The sequence below is a fragment of the Zerene cesonia genome, chromosome 13, assembly GCF_012273895.1.
Source record: "Zerene cesonia ecotype Mississippi chromosome 13, Zerene_cesonia_1.1, whole genome shotgun sequence".
Classification (NCBI taxonomy): Eukaryota; Metazoa; Arthropoda; class Insecta; order Lepidoptera; family Pieridae; genus Zerene; species Zerene cesonia.
The window spans coordinates 2,965,122-2,982,654 of record NC_052114.1 but is presented as its reverse complement, the minus strand read 5'-3'; the positions used below and the strand labels follow the sequence as shown (position 1 = coordinate 2,982,654).

Below are 17,533 nucleotides of genomic sequence, written 5' to 3'. Positions count from 1 at the left end.
TCTTTGCATTGGCCACCGTCCAACCTATGTAGATATCGCTTCGTAAAGTACCGTAGTTAGTATTACATAACGCGAGGTCAGGTCAAGATATAGTATAGCACACGTTTGGTGCGAATACATGTTTTAATAACAGCTTTAAATATGTTTATTACATTTGAAACTACCGCATTTTATGAACAGCGTCAAGGGAAACAATTTTAAGTTTCAAGAGAGACGATTTGAATTCCTTCTTGTGCAAGTCGCGTCCCATAGTCATTCTAAATTCCTTGTAAACTGCAGCGCGATTGTTCAAAATACTACGAATAACTTTTATAATAATAAAATACAAGAGTATCTAAGATTTGTAATAGAAAATTTTTAATTTTTCTCATGAAATTTTTAATGAAATTTCAGTTTGACGTAACGCCACCATGAATATTACGTCACACAAAAAATACGAGTAAATTATTCTGAAAGTCTATGTCCATTGAAATTGTATCTATGACCTCTTTCATGCATTTAATCCGAAGATAAAATTATATCACTACTTTGTAAAATTATTTCATATTTTCATAACCAACGTTTCCAAAAACTACGGAGGTTCTCAATTCGACTGCATTTCTTTGTTTTGTTCCTCCCTCAGTTTTCAAGCAATTGACGTGACGTTTTATGTTTGATAAGAAATTTTTGTGATTGTTTCCCATTATAGAATATGGAGTGGTACCTATAAATGTATTGTAAATCACAAAATCGAAAAAAATAATGTGTCACTTGTACGATAACCGTTATCTATAATTTTGTTCATGGTTTCGACTTAATCATATTTCTAAGGGATTAACATATACCACAGCACACACACCGGCCATGAGTTATCAGAATTCCACCTAGAAATAGACGCAATTTTGTAGGAATACGAAACTTGTTTTCGCCCGTGGCTTCGCCTACGCAAATGTCTACCTTGCGATAAAATATAATCTCAGCGGTTCTGCGAAATAACTCCGTCCATTTTGCGCCCCGACAAATAAAGTAAGCAATAATGTACTATCCTGACAAACATTTATATTTATTGCCTGGTTTAGCTATTGCGTGCACTATCTTGTTTTCAGTGAGTGCTGTTTTTAAACAAATAAGATATTACGAGCCAAAAGATAGTGCAGAAACGTTTTTAATAGACACATTGAAGAATTATGTATAGCTTAGTATGTTAGACTAAGAGGACTTTATGGCTAGAGAAATATAACTGTCAGCTAGTTTATACCATATCCTTTTCCTTACCCATACTAGTCCTTTCCTTTATTCCTCTCGCCAATCCTTTCTTAAACCCTTCCCAATTTAAAGCCGGCAATACATTTGTAGAGGCGTAAGGTCTGCCATGGTCCTTATGGCTCTCCAAATGTTCATGGGCGGTGGTAGCGCTTACCATCAGGCGTCCAACCAGCTGCATTGCCGACTGTGACATAAAAAATACTACTGAATTAGAAGGTAAATACTAAAAGCTAATCACAACTCCATGTAAATAACCGAGTTCAAAAAAGAGGATTTCAAAGCTATCAATAGGTAGCACAACCAAGTAATATAATTTCATCAATATTGAAGGTATTAGGTTTGCATCAGAAGTGTATTCAATAGAATCTTCATTCAATTATTTAATACATTTTAGACAATTATTACTTTATAAATATAAAATTTAACATACGGACAAATGTAGTCACATGACGACAATAATTCTAAGATTTATCATTACCAAAGACTCGCTTCTCAACTATAATTATTAGATCATTTACTAATTTGGTTACCATGCCAACGATTACAACTGCTATAAAATTAAAACGCAATTTTTCCTTCACTCGTTCACCGACATGAATAATTAGTAAACAATGCATAGCTTCCTGCGGATATCGTATCGACTCGACGGTTAATGACGATTCTCATTGTTTTCCTTCAATAACGAATGTAATTTGCATACAAAACTTACTTATGAATACTTTACACACTTAAACCCTATCGGGTATTATATACTTTTGCTTGTAAATATTGATAATATACAAAGAAGAGTATTTTAATGCGCTTATATTTCACAACTTTCAAAAGTTATACTAATATTTCATTAATTCCTAAAGGATTGTCCTATCACTGCACTCTGCACATATCACGATATATAAATGTTTAGTATTAAATTTTTTTAATAAATATTTTAACGCTTAGTATTATATATTTCAATCACACGTACAATGGAACGCTTGTGAGTGTCGTAGAGTTTTAATGAGCAGATTGAGCGGAGGCCCCTTTCCTTTTCCTCACCCTTCCCAGTCCATTCCTTCTTCGAGTCGTCAATCCAAAGGACAAGGAAAAGAATATCCTTTGTCCCTTAAAAACAGTGAGCGTATTCACAAAGACACTGCCGCCCTGGCCGCTTATCATCACGCGTACCACCAGCTCAGCTATCGATGGTGACAAATAAAAATGATCACAATTCGACCACTGAGTTAGAATAGACGTCAATGAAATGACAAAGGGATCGAATGAATAGATATATAAGTCATTTATATGAACATATAGATACAATGTCTTACACACCATTTCAAAGTAGAGATCGAGCCCAGCTAGTCACAATAGTGGCAGAGAGATTGTCTTATAAACGTGTAACAAGGATAGAGTACAGCTAACCTTTACAATATAAGCTGGGTGGTCTTTACCGAAATTGGGCTTCAAAAGACAAATACTTCAAACTTGTACGAACGTGTATCAATCGTGTACAATCTTAACGTTTCAAAGAGTATTAATACGTTGAAGCAATTCTTTCACTGGTTATTTTAGTTGTACAGTTCCAATTCCTACGTTTAATTTCTTTGAGTGCGAGCAATTTATTATGAGCTGTTGACATTTACAGACGACATTTATTGCTTACAAAAATTTTTTGTTAAGTTTGGCTACACTGTTTCGGTAAACAGTTACAAGTACCAACATAACTTATGTATAATTGTTTGTATGCAAACGATAATTTTGTCGTAAAAACATTTGCTAGCTTTCCAAAGTCAAAAAATAAATCAAATTTCTAATTTTACACCTACTATTAATAAGTTAGTCCTGATAAATAATTACAATGGATATTTTAATAACGATATAGTTAAGCAAGATTGATTGATGATTATGGCAGGCGGCCTATACACAAATCATTAGGTAAAGTATAACCTAATGTACGTAAAAGCAAACAGAAATTCATTTAAAAATCACAGGTCAATTTGTTAACGTACCTGCAATAATTAATACCGTTTAAAATGATTATTAAACCTTAAACAACGCCATACCGCGCAGTACTAAAAATGATTTAATAAATCAACGGGCGGCGTCTCTTAATCGAAATTAAGTAATTAAGTATACCCGTTTAATTTGAGTACAACGTTCCTTGTGTGTTCAACCGTTATACAAGGAGACCGTTTCATTTAGCCGCTTATTCAGCGTCGCGTTTATAAACACCATTATTGCACTATCTAAAAATCTAATTCAAGTTTAACTTCAGGTTTTTTGTAGGGCGTGGCAAAAGGTTGGATTAAATTCTGAGCCACTTTGAAAACAATGAAGTTACCATGATGCTTGCGCTTTTTAATAATTGTTTTAAGCCTCAATCAATGTATAATATAACAGCTGGGTTTGAATTACATAAGAATTAAAGTGACTATTTCTAATATAAAAATTGATAATCGGAAAAAAACATTGAATTACCGTTTATTTATTGTAGGAATTTCAAAGCAGTGTGTTTTGTAGGTCGTATTTAGACGAATTGTATTTCAAAAGTGAAACTCTTGGCATATTATATTAGTTTTTCGCAAATAACGACGTTTTATGGAACTCGTTTATTACCACAATCGGGACACGATTTTCGATCAGCATCCTAAGTTATAACACCGTTATAACACAGTTTTTGCCATCTTTCGTATCGTAAATATGCAATCAAATTACAAAATTTTAGCATAAGAATTTACATGAAAATTTGGTATGACATATAAGTATCTTAAATTCTTTTACTCCGGTACCAAGCTTTATAAATCGTAGTTAATCGTAAGTAATATTTATAGCTATATAAATTCTCGTCCAATCATCACCTTTAACAAAATGACGTAGTTACTGATAATTAGAAATAACAACCCAACAGTAGCTTGGTTAAGGGAATTGAATTGGAGTAATATATTTATCTTGTTAAAGAAGGCGACGGCGTAGAAAATTACATTATAGTGCAGTTTTGTGTTGGATAGACTCTGTTTAACTGATTCTTAGGTCTATTTAATCTGCTATCCGTCATATAAATTTATATTCTGAAGATGAATTGCATACTGGCATTTGTCGTTCCAAATCTGGAAGTGTCCCATTTTATTTCACTCCTTCAAACGGTCGTATTTAGGGCAGCATTTAAAAGAATATAAATGTTTAATGCCTTCATATTTGTGTTACCTCTTTTCTTCAAATTCTAGTAGCATTAGAAATAATAAATTTTATTTAAATTGAGCGGGAAATTATAAAACTTTCGCGTAAAAATCGCTCATACAATTTTGAAACTATTTAAGTAAGTGATAATTTGAAATAAAACAGCGTAGATTTTGACAGGGTCACAGCAATAATATGTTAAATAACGCGGGTTTTATAATCGAATATATTGCCTTATATTTTATATCCCATTCCACATTCTTTGGATAGCATACACTTCATCACACAAAGGATCCCATCTTATAGTGTTCTAGTTAAACATTATAGTGATGTGGGATCGTTAACATCTCGACAGCATCCGTCATTCATCGCACAACTCATTTTTATTCATGTCGACTGCAAGGGGCGCTCAAATGGTGCACGCATTGTGCTGTAATTACCGGTTCATTGCCGCTTATTGCATATAATACGACCACAATGACTATATCAAATGGTTTTTTGAATATAAATCAAGTTGGAATAGTTTATTTTGATCTAATGTTTGATGCGGCTGGAATTGTGTCAGTTCGTTGATCTTTTACTGTGTGTTTTTTTCGTCTCTTTTCAATTTAGTTTGGAATGCTTTTAAGCCAGATAGGTTCGATAATTCTTAAAAAAAATATTAAACATCGTCTTATGTTTGATGTAATAGGGTACTTGAACCCCCGAGTAGTTACATAAATTTTGATTCCTTATAAATATCAAGTAAATGCATGACAGGAGCCTCATGCTACGTGTCAAAGCGTGTGTTTTATTATTAAAAATAAACAAGATTCTTTTACTTATTAGTACTATAATAATAATTAGTTACTATTAGCGCTTGTTTTTATTTTGAATGAAGTAAACTACAGAATATCAAAGTACTAATCTTTTCTATAGCAACACATAAATTCAATGCCCGGAGGCCCGTTTCCTTTTCCTCACCCTTCCCAGCCCATTCCTTCTTTCCCGTCGTCAATCCTTTCCCTATCCCTTACCCTATAAAAGCAGGCAGCGCATTCGCAGAGGCACTACCTCTGCATATGTTCATGGGCGGTGGTGATCGCTTACCATCAGATGAACCACCAGTTGCCTGCTATGACGTAAAAAAAAGAAAACGTAAATGCCAATAACCGTCTCGAATTTTTGTTACACAACAAAATAAAACAAATGAATATCTGTATACAATAAAACAATATGAATTCAGAATTTCAGTTCTTTCTGATGACGTCGCTTATACTAACTTTGGTATACAATTTCATTTTACATTACCTATACATATACTCAAAACCTTAAACTGAATCTTATTTGATCACTATAAAATGCTAGAGAAGACCTAAAGAACAACGCTAAACTGCCTGCCGTGAAATATTTAGCTGTGTGTGTGAAATTCTTGGCCTCGATTGAATTCGCACGATCTAACTTCGAGATTATTATGTTACTGTTAGTACGGCAGATTATTTTTTGTCTATATTGTGCCTTTATGCGAAAGGAAAATATTGAACACGATAAACGTATCGATATGTATGACAGAATATAAGATAGTGAAGGAATATTTCTATCTCTAGTGTATTTGTAGATTTGTATATTTATAGACAATATGTATTATAAAATGAATGCACTAATCTTTGGAACTATGTGAGACTAAAAATTTAGCGTAACAGGATATATCATAGTTGGCAATAATATAATGATACAATCAAAAGATAATGCTGGCTTTTTGAGCCACTCTAATCAGTTGCGCCAATTTTAATTACACCTCAAATTCAAATAATTACTCGTTTGAATATAAAAATGTTAAAACATATAATTACAACTTACAACTATAATTTTAATATACGATAAACGCAGAAATTACAATTTCGTATTCGTGTTAATGTTTTATCTGGAAAAACCAAACTGTATTAATATCATTCGTAGAAGGAAAACTGTGTACTGATATTTCTTCAGTAACCAGCCAATATATAACAATATTTCCAATAGTTTTTGTAACGTAATGAACTGCTTTATTGATTAATTATTTCATACTACCTACAATACATTATACCACAATATTAATTCCTTATTGTATTATGTAAATGCCTGTTAAATGTGCCCCTGATATCATTTTAGTAAATGTAATGCACCTCTTTGTGATCGTCTATATTTCACATTTAATGAACGAATAAAACGCTCTTGTAATTTCAAAATAATGTAAACATTTAGAGCCAGCGTTGTGTGATTAAAATTAGAGTAACTGGGATTACGGATGACAAGGAAATCCTATTGGCAATAACATAATTTCGTTCTTATAAACCTCCACAAACACTGCTATAGAAGAGAGGGATATGTAGCTATATTTGTGTATAAATTTTTACATTGCCATGTGCCAAAAGAGAAAAATACAATCTTTATCTTTCCTCTTATTAACATCGGTGGGTCATCGGTTTTGACAAGTCGTAACCATAAATTGATCTACAAATCCATTTCCTGAGAATAGCTTGTCAATAACCAATCGAAGGATAGTTTTTGTATTGTATTGGCGTGAAGATATTGATCGAAAAATATACAATAATTGATGCAATCCTACATAGGAGATACATTGTATTTTCTTGTGTTTGATTTTACGTGAGTATTATACATTTAGAAATTAAAGACTTTTCAACCCGAGGGTCGGAGAAATAGGTGGAGGTAGATCACAAACAACAATTTTTGAATGACCTTCAAGACATGTAAGATCTGAATCTACCGGTGACCACGCTCGCTGTAAAGTGTTCGAAACGTCAGGTTAAATAATATAATGAATAAATCGCGTTTAAAATCCGTTAAAAAGTCTTTAAGTTCTAAAAGGAGATATAGTTAGGAGGTTAGAGAGTGGAGTTACTTTTTACAGCGTTGAAATATCTCATTCCCTATGGATGTTTCTTTGACCACAGGCTAAGCTCAAATGTCTTGTCTAATCGCATTAGTAAGTTTGTGTTTTTTATAGGTTATTAATAAGGATTAACTTATAAAACTAAGCTATACATCATATACCTTCCTTTACATTTCTTACGTACTGTCTCCTCTTTATTTTAATAAGAATCTTTCGAAAAATGTATATTTAAAATGCATATTCGTCCGCAGGTTGTGCCTTCCCCACCCGGTGGCAGGGCAAGTGGTTCCAATCGGGTGTTATCCAGCCGATCCTCATCGAGGGCAACATCCTCTCTAATAAGGGCCGCTGCCTCTCCTCCGAAGGCGACAAGTTCTTAATAGTTGATGAGTAAGTCATGTGTGGTTGTCTATTTATTTTGTGGATTTTTGTGATTACATTTTTCACTTTGAAAAAAAAAATTGAAAACATTTCTTTTACATATTTACTACATTATCATCAGCCCATATATGTTCCCACTGCTGGGACATAGGCCCCCTATGAGAGTTCAGGCTGACCAAGGGCGGTTTGGCAGATGTCACATGTCGTCGAACTTTTGATTCTCGGACATGCCGGTTTCGTCACGATGTTTTCCTTCACCGTTTCAAGTAATGGTGATGTTATTCACATTTGCTGAGAAATTGAAAAATCAATTCGCTCGCCCAGTTTCGAACGCCGACTTATCGATTTTGAAGTCGACGTTCTCACCACTGAGCCACCACTGCTACTTTTATTATTTACTACAATAGTTAAAGATTAATTATTATCTCGCAATTCGTGTGTAAGTCAAATAAATTTAAAATTTATCTTATTTAACATTAAATATTGAAATTAGCCCATTTACCAGACATAACATTTAAGGTTAGTTTGCACCTATGTGGATAAATGCAGGAGTGCACAACGAGGTTAATTCTTAAATGTTTTCTAAAACTATATTTATCATTCATCGCTGAATTATTATTAGCAAGGATTTAAACTGTTAAACAATTTCGACATGCCTTTACTTTCAAATTTATTCCCTTATTTTTAATAGCTCTGCAAAAATTAATTACGTTACAATATATTCATACTGATGTTGATTTATGTTGCGTGACCAAAAATTGATGCACTGATTAAAATTTCTGTTTGATGTCATATTCATTAACGTTGCTTTGAAGTGTCTCTAACCAAAAAATGATAACATGAATTTAACGTGCACACAAATCACAATTCAAAATGAAATAATTATATTCGTTATCTGTTGAATATTATGAAATAAGGCTGAATTCGGTGATAATTTTAATGCCAGTATTATGCGGAGATATTGTGTTCTTGACTGTCTCAGAGCTTGATCGATACAATCTCCAGACATTTATCATGGCATTTTCGCAATCTGTATAAATTATGAATGAGTTAAATGAAATGTGAGATCGTGAAGATGTCATTTAATTTTTAGGAGCTGAATTTGTGAATATTTTAGCTAAGTGTTTTTCAGATATGTTGTATCTTTCTGAAGTATTCAAAATATATTTATTATCAAAGAGTAAATCCTTACGTATTATTGGGTAGGCAATGTATCCACATATTTACCGTAATTCGTAATTTTTATATTTTATTCTATAAATATTTTAAACATAAGCTGAGGACTTACTTGCCCTCAAAGGGCCTATAAAGATATCCATGTGAAGAGTATTTGTAGATTTAGTCAGCATTAACCTGTAAATTTCTTTTATAAAAACAAATACACATTATTCAACAGGTCCCTTTACCTAAGGACAGATGAAATCCGTTATTCATAACATTTAAATAAAGAATACAATTCGAATTCAAAAAACCCGCGCAGAAATAATTCATCTATTACTACAAAATTGTATTTCTTTTGTCATAGGAAGGGCTGTTATCGCTGCGTAGTGATGCATGAAAAACACATTAATGTTCTACAATACAAGGAAAGTAAGTATATTTCAACGTTTTGTGTACAACTAGGGACACGTCCCGACTCAGCTCTTTTAGATGATGAATTTCATACTTACCCAAAATTTGGTTTATGAGAAAATGATGTATGCATTTTCATGTTATTTAGTATAAAATAGTTCACTTACGGTATTTTTTACTTTGTATGGTTTCAATTCTACATAGATTTCCATTAAAATACTTAATTAAAATTAAAATCTGCAATTACATGATATATATCGGGTTAATGACTTATTTTATATCTCATTTGAATTCCAACGTAGTATATCAAGCAAATATACTGAAAATCCTGTAATATCCAGCTAAATGGCTGTATAAGGACAAAGGTGTATTTCTCAAAGCACCTACGTCTCGTCTTAGCCTTAGCGTGTCCGAATTACTTGAGGCATTTCGTGTGGCTTTATCTTAAATTTAATATTCATTTTTCTTTTTACTTTATGACAGATAGAATTAGAAATAGATTATTTATCCTTTCCCATAGCCTTATTCTTTGTAAGGTTAGGAAGTCTTAATTAAAGACTCGTATTAATATGATAAAATACAATTTAATTACGTTATATTCATAATATGCTCGTCACGAAAAGCGTCACCCAAAGCATGGGTCATTTATGTGATATTTCTTTGCAGCCTTCTGTCACCGGCGAGACGCCTTACCTCACCTCTGCTCACTGATAACTGGGGATGCTTTGCTTTACTCAATGTTCAGAGAAAACGCTGAGCCTGTGGACTGTCCTTTGAAGGCACCGTTCTCCTTTACGTATAACAGGTAAATTAGTATTTGAAAATGTTTAAAAAATACAAAAGTTCAATCATGAGGCAGGATCAGGAATCACGAACCCGCGTCACGTCACCGATCCGTAGAGACAATGATCTCTCGGCCACTCATGATACCACCTCAGCGATCGGATCTTCTACCCTTTCTTCCTTTCCTTTCGGAGGTATATGCCTATACTCCACGCCATCTATTGAGATAATCAACCATTGTGAGACATTATTGCAATGAAAAAATATTGTATCGATTCCCTGTTAATTATTAGCGCGAATATTACTATTGATGTGAGTTTCACTTAAAATATGTAACATTTATATTAAAAATTAGATAAGATAACATTTTTGTTCCACTTTCCTAATATTAAAATAAAAATCTTACAAGAAAATGTATTTACCGTTCAACTGAAAGTGCTTTTAATAGCTTGAAATTCCATTGTTTTAGAAGGTTATTGCTGCTTTTAAAGGCGTTAGGAAAGTTGCTAAAACACTCAACTACTTGCCCAGTCTCGGAGGAAGTCAAGTTCGTTATAAAAGAATAAAACACAGGAAGATGAAACTTGGTGAATTTTTAAAAAGGGATTAAAATTCGGTGATACTACAGTAATACAGTTACTTTCGATAAAATTTATAACACATGAAGTTTACATAGATTTATTTACTTACCCAAATGTATTCTTATAGTATTGATACTATTAATCGTTTCGAACAATTAAAGTTACGTTTTTGTTTTCATAAAAATGTTTAATGCTTCATAAAACATTTACATAAACATTTTAATTGTATTAGTTACAAGCCAAAGTCAAGTCATTGTGTCCTGATATAATTGTTTATAAAACAAACAACGAATTAAACTCGCATCAGTATCACCAAAAATCCATTCACTAATAAATATGTTTAAGGATACCTCATAACACAATTTAACAGTGTGTAAGGGCATCATTCGTTACGGAGGGAAAATTAAAATGTCATTAAGTGTATTGATCGCGACGCGGCTGACGACAGACGTCATTCGTAATTACAGAGCACGAATTCATGAATGTAGCGTTAAAGCTGAAACATAGAAAATAGATCACTTGCTGGTTCCGCGCTGCATGTGGGACCGAAATAGTGGACCAAGTGCGATGATATTTAACAAGAAAAAATATTATGTATAGTAAATAATAAACATATAGAGTAGGTAAATGATGAAAGCGGTTTTAAGCACTTTATTTCTAAACAGTATTTTTTAACTTTTTCAGACATGCCTTGCCCATACTCATAACTGCATAATGTTATAAAAGTTTGTTTGTTTGTCTTTCCTTCATATCGCAACGGAGCGATATTATGAAATGATTTTTGTGTCAGGAGATAGATAGTGGTAGAGGCTACCGCGTTGAAATGTCCCATTCCAAGGCACCTAAAAATCTTCAACCTACACTATGACAGTATTTTGTCAACATTTATCGTTTAATAGGTTTTCATATATAAGAGATTTTGTTAATAATGTCCAATGATTTTTCATAGATATTATGATGATTTAATTGTGTTAAAAACTATTCCCCCCCTACTCTTCTTTTTCTTACCTTATAAAATCATGATTACACTTTGATAAAAAATCCGTTACAATCAATAAAAATAATTTTCTAGAGTCCTGTATCAATAATAAATATTAACCAATTTGTCATAAGCATTATTTTCCTTCTACAGAGACAATCTTTACTTTTTCCGTAATTAAATAATAGAAAAATCTGTATTCCATCTTCAACATATTTTTACACATTAATATTCTTATAGAAGTGTTATAATTAAAAAAAATGCTTTATTCTTCAGAGGTCATGGCGACTGCAAATTCCCCGCATCGTCAATAGAGAGCTGTACAGAAGATTCTAGACTCCTACTCAACTATCAAGCATGTCCTGACGTTTACGGTTCTGAAAGCACTGGTAAGAGATACGATTACATGTCATCTTTAGCGTAAATAATGTTCATAGTTGAGCACAACGCAAAAGGTATTGTACTCTCTTGATTTAATCGGAGTTTTCACTAGACTGTTCGAAAATTTACATTAATAATGTAAAATCATCACTTTTTTCTATCAACTATATTGGTACTTATTCTTGACACATCAGATTTTGCACTGAATAAACTAAGAGATTGTCGCCTTATAAGCAGTAGAAGAGATAAATATTTTAGCATTCAGTTTTAGCTTTAAAAACGCCGCTTTCAATAGAAAAATTAGATAAACTTAAAGATACCTCCATAGTCTATTACTCGAGAAATAATAACTAGACTATTCAACGGAACGTCGGGCATAAAGCCTGCAATTTCAAGTCATGCTTTTAGAGTATCTTCTATTTTAACCTCGTCGTATTAATAATGACTAAAGCAAAGCGCAAAAGTAAACTTTTTCATTTCGACAGAACAACGATTAGGATTTCTGAAACCCAGCGAGGTTAAATCCATACCGCAGTTCGCGCTCCTATTAAAACGAAACTTCATCCATTAAGTTGATCTTTAAGAATCCTGAAAAACTATTTAAGATATCTCGTCTACCTACAAAGCAATGGTACCTATTTTAATTGGGTTCGTAAAATCTTTGTCATGCAGATTTTTTTTTATCTGCATAGCATATGCAACCATATAATATTATTGTTTAATTTTTATATTTATATTCAGTTCAGCAGGTTATTCCTGACCGCTCTTCCGCCCTTCCGCCTTTTATAAAAAATGCAATTGAAATCAGTCCAATAGTACGTAAGATTAGAGGACTTTATATTTATAGTATAAACTTTAATTACCTAATAATGACTAGAATAATATCATTTAATTTTCAATTTAAGTATGTATTATTGAAAAAGTCTCTATAAATACTAATTTGTTAGCCTATTTACGAAACATGAAAATAAAGAAGTCACAATGTGGTGTACAAATGCGTTGGGCAGACAGCCAAAGACAACTCTATTGTTATAACACACTTTAAAATAACCTGTAGTTAACATTTTAGAAAGTTTTGTTACTTTAAACACAAGTTTAATCGAAGAAAATATGCATAATAAAATAAAAAAAATTACTCAGCGTGGTCATAGTTACACTTCGAAAATAAATAATAAAAAAATAATAATATTCCCAAAAAAAACTCGTTCATTACGTGTAAATTGGAAATTTCCCAACGGTGCTGCTTTTGTTTTCTTTAATATCTATGAAATGCTAATTAAAAGTAAAATCTTATTAAATTCCGTCGTAATTTCGCTCCCACTGAAAAATGTGAATATTTTTTACGAACATAATTAGCCTTTTCTTTGGGAAACATTTTCACGAGTCTAGAATTCTAGGAGAAATCCTAGGTATGCTAAAATTCACAAAATCTCAGTATCGTTATTTCTTGGTGGAATTGTAAAAGTTTTTGTCAAACATTTACATTATGAACATATATACATTTATGAAGGTAATGCGGCAAATATTAGTGGTTACAATTTATTTAGAACCGATAATACTATTAGGGGTTATAATTATTAAGAAATATCTTTAAGAAATATAGATAACATCACCTATATTTTTAAAATCGGTATTGTTAACACGTTTCTTATTAATAACAATATTGTGGATATCGATGAAAGTGTTGGCGATCATTCCTTTACACCGCTAATTAGCTTCATCAATACCTTGAAGATATAAATCAAAAAGAACACATGTAGCTGTAATCGAAATATCCACCAACCAATTTAGCAAACTTAAAGCGAGTAATGAAACTGTCTTCAAAAGATTAAATTATCAGTTTGAAAGAAACGAAGTTACCAAGAAAGTTGGGCGTAAAAGTGTCCTGTCCCATATCAGAAAACTAAGTGTTCAATCTTGATACCTTGCGTCTCGCTTTAGCGAGAAAATCCTAAGATTGATATCGGTTGCGATTCTCACAAGTTTTACACGTAATTCTTTGAGGTATTCCAGTTAATTTAGCGGAAAAGTGATTTGAGAAAAATATTAGCGCGAGCGTTTGCAGTTAGCTTTAATGAGATTTTACTGCTATTAGCTTTAGTAGGTAGGATCCTTTACTGCTGTTATAATGGTAGAATTCTATTAGTGTCTCACGCTCTTATCGGTTTTTTACTTAATCCGTTCATTGGATTTTACGTGACAGAGCGAAATGTCTTGTTTATATCAGTGTCAAAGAAAACAAGTACACATGAAGCCGTTCTCAAACCGAATAAAAACCTTAATTTTCTTACAAAGCCAAATTCAAAATTAAATTCTAGTAAACCCACTTAATCTTTCGCTCAGATTAATACGCTACCAAACCAAAAAAGCACATAAGCGGAACCCGCCATTCGCAGTCCCCTAATAAAACGTCAAGTCGTTGAAAAATGTACATCTAACTGAAAAGTCAATTAACCTAGTCTATTGAAGTCGTTTGTGGCGCACAATGGAGGAACATTAATTTTATCGAAACAATACGCGTCCAAATCCAGCTGACAGAATGCTCGCGTCAGCGTCTACCGCCTTTCGTCTATTTACTTTTATCTGTTACTATTTTAGTGGATTATATTTAATACTGCTAGTTCTTAGTTTTATTGTATTGCATTATACATTGTCTACTGTAAAATTATTTATAGAGGTATAGAAGTGCAAAAGTTAGGTGTTTGTGTTTCTGTCATTTATATAAAAATAACAAATATTATATTATGTTAAATAAGACAATTTCATTTGCATTAAAATCTTATATCTATATTCTTTACGGTAGCGGATATAAGGAAATATTTTAACACTATTATTTACGTTATAGAAAGTTAGCTTTGTTGCTTTGTTAAAATCTTAAGATTTAAAACTAACTTAGGAATATCCATTTATAATTGCAAATGTAATTCATACTTGCGACAATGTACCAAATATTGTCATTAATCTTATAACATTCACATTGTTACCAAACAGAATGGAAATATCACTTCCTTGAAGACCCCAAATATATTATTATGATTTTCTATTTTAGGCATAAATCTTAGAAATTGCTGGCGACCGTGTCGCGACGTGTAAAAATAGCAACAAAGCTTCTTGTTCGCTTTAAATAGTAATATTTCCATTGATTTTACTTATACTTATCAGTCATATTTATGAATACAATTACATTTATACAAATATATTTTAATTTGCGACTTCACGACTAATACAGCAATTCTCATACAAATTGTCCGTTCCTAGGAATAGCAATAAATATCCCATTATCCTATTAATATTATATATGCAAAATTTGTAAGGATGTGTGTGTGATTGTTGCTCTTTCACGCAACTAAAACTACTGAACCGATTGCAATGAAATTTGGTACGTAGAAAGCTGGAAAACTGGAATAACATATAGGCAATTTTTTATGCCGATATTCTTACGGGATACGGACTTACGCGGGTGAAACCGCGGGGCCCAGCTAGCTACCAATATCTTCCATGCTTTGAAAAATATCAGACAAAAAGATTCATAATATCCTAGCGATACTGCGATGTAAATGGTTTCACTACGCCTGCGAAAATTTGCGTCGTTTGCAAACAGGATCGTGTACGCCTACTTCATGAAAACTGTATTTCATCGGATCGTAGCGCCATCGTAAAATTCACCCACATTATTAAGCGACCGTCCATTTCATGAAATATCACGCACGCAACTTGAGGATATAACAGGACGTATCACAAAATCGTTGCAAAATAGTGCAAAAACAATGCCTAGTAAGAACCCAATAATAGCTTATTAATTTTTTTTTATTGTGTAATACTGAAGCGCTTGACTACCATTTCGCCTGCTGGTAAGCGTAGATGTAGTCTAAGATGGAGCGTGTTTCCCTAGGAGGTACCTGTTCACTCTACTTTTGAAGATCCCCAGATTATACTCGTCAGGGAACACAGTCTCAGGAAGCATGTTCCAGTCCCTTGCGGTTCGAATAAAGAATGTAGAGTCGAACCGCTTAGTCCGGGAATATGAAACATCCTCCATAAAGCAGTGCCTAGAGTCTGTGCGCCTCGACGACCGATGGAAGAACATATATACTGTATGCTGTATTTATGGAATTGAAGCAGTGTTTTAAATATTCTGTACTACGTATAGTATTATATTAACTGTGATACTACACAGATATAAATGTGATTATAGTTGTATTATGGTTTTTGGTGTTAAGATACGCTATATTTATGAACTAAATTATTCAGTGTTTTTTATATCAACGATGTTCCCAAAAGCGACATAGGTTCTCAAATCTTAGCTTTAATTTATTATATAACGGTGATACAATATTGTATGACATAATTTACGTCATATCATAACATATAACACACTTTGAGGAGGCACTTAGAACCCAAACTTTTACCAATTCTTAAAGAGAATAAATCGCAAATAGTAACCCCTATAAGTTAGAAGAAACAATAAACCAGTCAGCAAAGCTTTATCTATTTACAGTTGAAGAGTTAGAATGTCTTGCGACATGGAAGGAAGGTAGCCTACGATTCCTCGTGGGCAAGATCCACCACAACCACGCCACCAGCAACGAAGACAGATATCGATGCTTTGTCTACGAGAAGACAAATGGTATTGGTAAGACTTAACATTTATTTTGTTTTTGCTGAGTTGATTGCTTTTTAATAGATGTAGGATTTTATTTTAGCTAGATAGTATCTTAAGATTGTAATGCGAAGTATTAAGGTTATAAAGTTTTTATTGTTGATTAGCACGATGTCGAAAAAACTCTTTATAAATTTCGGTTACGCCGATGCATAAATATATTTTTATTGAAATTAGACTACATCTAACAGTCCAAACAAACAACTAAGTCTATTAATACTCGTTGACGCAATCCGAACTTTATTCGATAAGGTAAGGTTTAATTGCAAAACAATTCATTGCATTTAATTTTAAAGTTCCATTGCAGTTGGTTTAGAACAATTAAGAATTGTTTTAGAACACATCTCTTTATTCATTAATTTATTTGTACAGAAGTATTAAAGTTATTTAAATACCGGTGGTTACGGTTACGGATTCAAAACATACAGTGAATAAATATGAATTAATTATATCGAATTAGTTGAGTCTGATCGTGATAACTTCTGATACGTGAATATGAAAAAGCTATAGAATTTCACTTTTTAATTTAAAATTCAAAATTTTCCAGCATCTAATCCGAGTCTTAAAGAGAACCCCGTTTCCCCTGGAGGTGTGGAGTACAGAGTTGCACAATCTGGTGACGCTACGTGTAACGGACTCTTTAGTGCTACAGAAGGTTCCAGAACTATGGCTTTGAAGCGGGGTAAGTTCTTATTCAACCAAGTTTCAGGTTGAATTAAATCATATAAATACATCATTATCATATAGAAATAGGGGATACTCCGAAAATATGTATACATCAGATGGAAACCTGTAATTACAAACGAGCTTTTCTCTACAAAAGTGAATTTAAACATCACGGTGGCAAATTACCTAGTCTTGCCATAAATATTGTAATAAAGAAAAAAGAAAATTGTTAACTGCAAATAACATTTATTACTTTT

General features: G+C 32.6%; 1 protein-coding gene across 2 annotated transcripts in view; it reads left to right on the top strand.

The window, feature by feature from the left end:
• The window catches only part of LOC119831108, an 81,792-nt gene that overhangs the window by 57,297 nt on the left and 6,962 nt on the right, over positions 1-17,533 (top strand). The window contains exons 3-8 of one of the 2 annotated variants that reach the window (XM_038354363.1): positions 7,525-7,663; positions 9,180-9,244; positions 9,893-10,031; positions 11,846-11,958; positions 16,449-16,577; positions 17,158-17,292. In XM_038354363.1, coding sequence (XP_038210291.1) covers positions 7,525-7,663; positions 9,180-9,244; positions 9,893-10,031; positions 11,846-11,958; positions 16,449-16,577; positions 17,158-17,292 — 720 coding nt within the window. Of the gene's footprint in view, positions 1-7,524; positions 7,664-9,179; positions 9,245-9,892; positions 10,032-11,845; positions 11,959-16,448; positions 16,584-17,157; positions 17,293-17,533 lie in introns of both variants that reach the window. The other variant, XM_038354362.1, reaches the window with a different exon arrangement.